Raw genomic sequence first — 7,713 nt, 5'->3', positions numbered from 1 at the left:
CAACTGGTTTTGCACCTAATGGTGCTAGTTTAGTATTTGGACGCCAGGCAGGTCGAGCAGCTTTACCATATTCTATTTTACTTAACGAATTGAAACTGGAACAGATGTAAGCTTTGCCGTCTTGTAATTCATGGACGCTTTGTATTTTCTTGCCATTATCGGGCGTCATCACATAGCGAACACCGCGAGGTAAGGAAATAGAGCGTGTTAATTCATTGAGTAATGCCTCCATACTACGATATCGATTGATTGAAATATTCATTGGTAGTCCTTGAAAGTATTGATCCCCATTTTTATAAAATTTAACTTTAACAGTGCGCCTTTCATTATCTCTATAAGGCATAACAGTTCGTTGTTGAAACTCCATAATTAATTAAACAATTCAATAGCAATGACCGATTGATGGTTTTTAGATTGATATATGGCAGAATAAATGTCAAGTCTGGGTCGTTTTAAACCTGTAATAAATTACAGATTGATAATAATAACACCTTTTGAACTATACTGGAGTTTGATACTGATCCTACTCTGAAAGCCTCTTAAGAAATAGGATAACGGAATTATCCGGCGCCAGTAACGGTATTACAAGTTGATTACTTTTAGATGGAAAAAATAAATTTAACCAGCTGGATTAGAAGGCAATCGCGTTACTTTACTAGAAAATTCGATCAAGTATCAATTGATCTTGAACAATTCTTGCAAAAATACTAGATAATCAATATAAAAATGCGAAGGCTAACAAGAAAGCCGTAGCCAAAGTCCTAATCGAGCGCAAAGAAAATTTTATCACGGGCAAGTAATGTGTCGAATTGCTAGCCTCAAAAAGGATTAGAATGATATACCACCTTATTAAAGTTTTTTACCACAGTAGCAGTTGGTAATAGGAAAGCATCAATTTAGTTAGATCAATTCTTGCAGATGTTTAGATAGTATCTAATACAAGCAGTGTTGAGAAGTCTCCAAGCAAAATGACGACCAACCACAGCGCAACTTTACTTAGAAAGCAACCTTGAGCTAATCGTAAGCAACAGAGTCCAAGAGCGATTCAAAAATAAGTCAGTTATCAAAAGTATCCAAGTATAATCGTTTAGCTCCTGGTTCCACTGCTTTGCCTCTAATAAATTGGTTATCAAGCCAATGGATTTTGCTTTGTGTGCATAAAATTTTAACAGCAATTCATTGGGCTTTAGGGAACTACAAGAACGGTAAGTAAATATTAATGTATGATTAATATTTCCTACAAGACTACTCTGTCGGCCAAAAAGCTATCTAAACTGGAAATTAACATATAAACCGGTAGTCTTCCTACAATCTTAGAGGAAATTTTATCTTCTCTGGTCGATTGTATTACAGTAATAATCTCTAGGGTAGTATTCAGCTAATGTAAATTAGATAGGCAGATTCAACAAAGATACACAAGCTATTGCCTTTTCACTAGGTTACTATTTAGCAAGTAGTGTATAGATAGTACAAGGCGATGATAGTTAGAATAGAATTAGCATTTTTCATGTATTATGCCAATTCTAATTTGTAATTCTTATTAGTCAATGTATCTTTGAGTTTACTGTTGGCTGTTGCTATAGCGACTAGAAGGCTATTCAATTCTATATACATTATGATGACAATTAGGGCAGAGAACTGCGGCCCAAAACAATCATTAAAATACACACAGCAAACTATTTAGGTACAATATTGTCTCTATATCCATGACGATTTAGTCTATACAAGAGTACAGTATATAAGGTATTACAAGCTTGCAGCTATCTAGATATAATACAACAATTAGTAATGAGCAATAAGAACAAGCAACTCTGATAAAGCTAACAAAAAGTCGCAGTTACCATGACATAATAATACTATACTCTATAACAGATAGAATTATCATGACCTAACTAATGAATTCAATTTTTAATAAATAATAAGTTGTACCGCTGGTAATAATAATTTGGTTATTATGCTACGAACTGTATTCGAATTAATCTACTACAAGAAGTAGCGCATACCGATAATCAGCACTACAGACCGTAGATATATAATATAGATGTACTGTACATCACTAGAGTTGTTATACGGTACTAGTCTTTCCAATAAACTAGCAAGTTATATAACTAGTAGTGATAATAATAGGTTACTATAAATTATATTCGAATTTAATCTCTTACAGGATACAGCCTATACTATTCTAGAAATGGTGAGCAATGAGAATTATAGAAACGTAGCACATATATTGTAATAGTTTTTATTACTGTTTCTTTCAATAAAATGATAAATTGCACAGTTAGCAACGACAATATGGGTTATAATACTCTGAACTGCGCTCAAATTAATCTGCTACAAGATATAGCGCATATTTTCAGGCGATGATCAGCAATACGGGTTGTAGACACATGAAAAGTATATCGCTAGAGTTTTTATACTGTTCCTTCTCAATAAACTAACAAGTTGTATAGCTAGTAGTGATAATAATAATAGTTACTATGAATTATACTCGGATTTAATCTTCTACAAGATATAGCGTACATTATTCTGGAGATAGTCAGCAGAACAAATTATAGATACGTAACTTACACATTACTATAGTTATTTTACTATTGCTTTCAATAAAAATGATAAATTATGGCGTTCGTAGCGATAATATGGATTATTATTATATGCGTACTATGGATTGGAATTAATCTTCTATACGGTATAGCCAGTAATATTTTGGCGATAGTGAGCAAACGAGGATTGCGTAGTCACACATCATCTTAGTTACAGTGGCGGTATTAGACTGTTAAATTTCAACACGTATACCGTATATTAAATATTGCAAATAGGAATTTTACTGGTAACAATAATATAGATTTAGAATTGATCTCATCCCTTACCTGTTGCTTCTCAATCTACTTGTAGTGAATACATACACTGATAAAATATGTATACTGTATTGTGTAAATATAGATATTACTACGGTAATAGCAGTAATGATTTTATCTAGTGGTAGTGACAGAGAGTTAGACTGTAACATATAATTTCAATACTAATAAATCTATTTCTATTGGCTACAGTAATGTCAATTTGAAGTCTCCTCTAATAATATATTTCGCATATTACGCTAGTAATCATTAGAGAATCAGTTTGTTGAAATGTTAATGTTTTCGAATGATATTGTATATGAACATTAAAACTGTCAAGAATTAAACAATATCCATATCGATAACTTAAGGTATATACTCATAACCAATACAAAATTAACCATTGAACAAAGCAAGGTAGGCAAAATTTTATGTAAACTAGTTATTCAATTATTCACTGGTGAAATCGTAGCGCATAAAATATCATGCAGCTAAGTGTTACAGATTTCATTTGCTACCATTACAGATGTACGATTAATATTTCACCTCAAATGCATCAACATTACTGACTTAGAACAATCTGCCCACAATGACTAAGGTATTGATATTTAAAACTATACCGGTATAATAACAAACAAGTTCAAATTGATTTTTTGATTCGCTGGTAAGAGAAATTTGGTTTCATTTATCTTGGCAATGGTATATAGCATGACAATATAAATTCTTATACTCGCACATTTAGTTGTAATTTATTAATAGCCCAGCTTGGTTCAAATGTATAGAGGCATATAATATGTTAGTAAGCTACTAAAAGAAGCTATCAGTATCAAAAACTCTTAAACAACAAAGAGTTAATAGCTAAACTATAAATAAATAACTTTCATCCGTTTATATGTAGGTGTTTTAATTATATAGTATAAGCTTTTGATCGTTACAATTAAAAATTATGAAGTCGAATGCTCTTTGTTGCGATCCTATTTTAAGACTTAAAAAAATCGATGCAAATATTCTCTTTTAGCACGCAGCACGATTGCATTGTTAAATTGAATTACTGATATAATGTCCTAACTTTAGAGTTTAGGTAACACAGGATATCAAAGTATAGCACACATAGATCAAATAGCGATGATATTACTGTTTACTACAGGTACGAATTGATAAATCATTTACTGTATTTTACTTTAGTAGTACAGAAAACTGTTACTTTTAGCCAAGTTCTATAAAGTCAGCTGCAATACTACTCATATAAGTTGGCAAAAGTCTATAGGATAATTATATGAAAAAGTGGATGGATTATCCTGGTAATATAACGAAGACGGTAAGTTCCATATCAAATATTAAAAGTCTCCATTGCTGTAGTACACAAAACTACTTGCAATTCCATAGTACCAAAAACTATGCCAATAATGAGGATTAAAATATGAAGTGGTATTTGGCATAAATTATAGGGAGTTATGCATGATACGTTTCTAATACCTTAATCATTGCTCTAACTCTCAGCAATGGGCGTAAATTCAAATCTACAGCTTAATCTATGGTTCATAATTTCGGCAGGATTTCCAATACTTTGCCACTAATAAATAAATGTTATCGATTAATTTCAATTATTGCCTTAAACAAGATCAATTTTCTTATTCTGATAGTTCAAATTTCAGCACTAATTCACTCCTATGCACATTATATTTGCCATCGTGATTCTTAGAAGTAAATTCTATCTACTTTTCTAAAATTTATCTTTAAATGAATATCTTACCGCTTGTATAAAATCTCCGTCATCTTTTTTCATGACGATCGCTTGAACAAGAAATAGGTGATCTTTAAAATTCATGGCAGTACATTTGAATGGTCTTGCTTGTACTATACAGTAATATTAAAATCTCGTTTCATTTAAAGACCGCAAATAGTAAATTAATCTAAAGATTCATTACTTTAATTGTTAAAATTTGCTTTCAGTCAGTTATTAAAATTAATTGCTATCCATTTATTACGGTATCATTTGGATCGCTATCAAACTTCACATTATTCATATCTCTAACGTTAGTAACTATTAATCGAGGATTTCTGTGATAGTTTATAATATACTACATTCTAACGCTAGATATTTAACCGAGATTATTTGCATAGGAGTACGAACGTGTCATAGAAGTTAAGCTAAAAAGATCATAAAACTCTGATATTTATTGGTAAACTAACACATAGAGACAGTTCTTTCAATCATATATAGTAAATTTCATTAATAAAATTATCCAAAAATAGGCACATTAACGCAAAAACACTTATAAGATGTGTTACAGAAGGAATTATTATTTACTGCTGAGTAAAATAGAACATACCTTCAATAACGACATAGCTTCTGGCTTTAACAATGCCAAGGTTAGGTTGAGCACAGTAAAAAGGAGAGGCTGTCGTTTTAATTTTAAAACAGACAGATTCATCAACCTGATTTCGTAATATTATATAGGCGGTTAGGGTAGTGTTATAGTTCCCTAGTAAAATAGGCGAAATGGTATATCGATTTGAAAATCAATTTTAAAGGAGTGATCATACGCAACAAGAAAAAGTAATGATGCAATATTTTATAACATAATCATGTTTGTAATACTACCTTTAAACAAGATTTCTTCTGTAGGTTTAACGAATAAGATAGCAGCTTTTTCCGCCATATTGATCAATAAAGGAGTATAACGTGATACAATTACCGTGAGTAGTAATACTATCCACTATTTTGATCTCCTAGATATTGTGGCTTAAGGCTTTACTTACAATTCGTAACTGAGACAGTTCCTAATATTGATGCTGGAAATGATATCATGATAACAATTTATACTTTGATACCTGTAAACTATTGGATTATATGTGACGCTAGTCATACGAGTATAAGTCATTAGTAATGTTCTACTTATCATTGCACTAAATATAAAGAAGTTCTATATATCCCTAAAATAACAACTATTATACAGTATTAGGATTGAACAGTATATCATTACGATGAATGTGATCATGAGACTTGAATAAATAAACATTTTACTATGATTTCGAATTGATTTATGCAAGTTAAACTGTAGTATCACCTGTAATCCATTAACTAGATTAATTACAGTATTGTACTCATACTAGCGATTTATCTGTTTTTTCTATACTATTATCAAATTATGGAGAAGCTATTACCATCATTAAGTAATGATACAGCGAAGAAATGAAAGAGTTGGTCTATTATACCTTTTAATTGTGATACATCTAGTCGCAGTGTAATATATAATTGCCCATTCATCCGTAATGAGCTGATTAAATATTATCTTCGAGTTATTACATATTGCGTAATGTAAAAAAAATGGCGCTGATATACTTGTATATAGCTGCTATTTAGAATTTCAAGCTCATACATAAGCGGGTATTTTACCAATATGCTCTTTAGTTCTTTTGAAATTAAATTTATATCGTAAGCAGTTAAATATCCATTAGCCACTTATTCTTATTTCAGATACATTTTTAATCAAATCCTCCGGAATAAAATAGATATTAAAATTTATCGAATTTACAGATAGATCTGTTTAGGGTGATTTAGCTAGCTTCATCCCGTACGACCTACACTCATATTTATGATTTATGTGGTTGATACTGAACAAGCTGCAGTAGACTCATTCTATCAACTTAATTGAATTCACAAGAATATACCAGAAGGGCATATCTAGTAGGCTAACGTAATATATCTTCACTAATCTATCTCATTTGATTGATATTAAAACATATGCAGTCAAAATATCATACTACTATTTTTACCAGCGTATATAAAAAAGACTAGAAATAGCGATAATCCTGTACATAGGTACGTACAAATTATAAGATATAACATTTGTGTGGCCTATCCAGTTCAAATTAATATCAAAATGTTAGCGAGAGAATGGTACTATCGATATATGTTATATTCTACCTCAAAACTTGAAAATAATACGTAACAATCATATACTAATATGTACTAGCCGGGTAAATATAATTTATAAAATATTTGCGAGTAATGCAATTAAATCAGGAAAATCTTCAAAAATTGGTACTACGACGCTGAAGATACGTAAATGCCGGTGTAATATAATTCAACTGGCTCTATCCTAGTCGAACACATTACCATTAAAAGTATTAGCGGTAGATAATATCGTATTGAGCCTACCCGATTATGTGATAGCCTACGTCAAAAATTGGAAATAATTAAATTTAATCATTAATATTATTTTAGTCTAAATTAATATGTCATATTATAAGAATATACTGTAGATTGCTTGATTAAAATATTACACTAATCATAACTAGGGATATATCTAGACAAAAATGAGCTCTACTAGAATTTATAATATAAATTGTTGATTAAAGCAGCAAGGCATCTATAGCTAAAATTACAATCATACAATCCTATATTTTACGGCTAGTTGATTAATTTAAAAGCCTGGTAATAGCTATTAAAATTCGTCAATTTAATTAAAATAAAGAATAGAATTAGTAAACTAACTAAAAAATTTACGGGTACCCTTCATGATATATCCTTGGAATAAATAGATATTCAAATGGAACTCTCTTTTATATCATGCTAAATAAGTTGCGGCTAAGGGTTCTATTAATTAACTAATTATTAATTAATCTATCATTCTTTTATTATTTATTGAAATTGTCTACGTGCTACTTTGTAACTAGGAAATCAAACACAAAAAAACAGTTAAATTTCCCTACGGAGACTGTAATATTGTAGCGTTGAATTTCAATTTCTAGTGATACTTTGACTGAATAGTTAAATTTTTTATCGGTATTGAATAGTAAGATGCTAAATAGAGAAAAAGATTCGTGATGCATTTAACGAATAATTTATTTAGCTCTAACGGGATTCATGCAA

The 7,713-nt window shown here is 30.5% G+C and overlaps 2 protein-coding genes across 2 annotated transcripts in view; both read right to left on the bottom strand.

Moving 5' to 3' along the window:
- The window catches only part of TRIADDRAFT_21151 (uncharacterized protein), a gene marked incomplete at both ends in the record, with an annotated part of 3,238 nt that extends 2,895 nt beyond the window's left edge, over positions 1–343 (bottom strand). Inside the window, one exon of the mRNA XM_002109461.1 lies at positions 16–343. Within this exon, the coding sequence (XP_002109497.1) occupies positions 16–343 (328 nt within the window). The remainder of the gene's footprint in view (positions 1–15) is intronic.
- Positions 344–4,323: 3,980 nt separating this feature from the next.
- On the bottom strand, positions 4,324–5,497 carry TRIADDRAFT_53597 (uncharacterized protein; the record flags this gene model as incomplete). The annotated part of the gene is made up of 4 exons (XM_002109460.1): positions 4,324–4,407; positions 4,588–4,691; positions 5,168–5,236; positions 5,440–5,497. 4 exons carry the CDS (start codon positions 5,495–5,497, stop codon positions 4,324–4,326), a joined length of 315 nt encoding a protein of 104 aa, XP_002109496.1.
- Between the last annotated feature and the right edge of the window lie 2,216 nt (positions 5,498–7,713).

This window comes from Trichoplax adhaerens, genomic scaffold, assembly GCF_000150275.1.
Source record: "Trichoplax adhaerens TRIADscaffold_2 genomic scaffold, whole genome shotgun sequence".
NCBI classification, from domain to species: Eukaryota; Metazoa; Placozoa; class Uniplacotomia; order Trichoplacea; family Trichoplacidae; genus Trichoplax; species Trichoplax adhaerens.
Note: the sequence above shows the minus strand (reverse complement) of the source record. Positions and strands in the feature narration are given on the sequence as shown.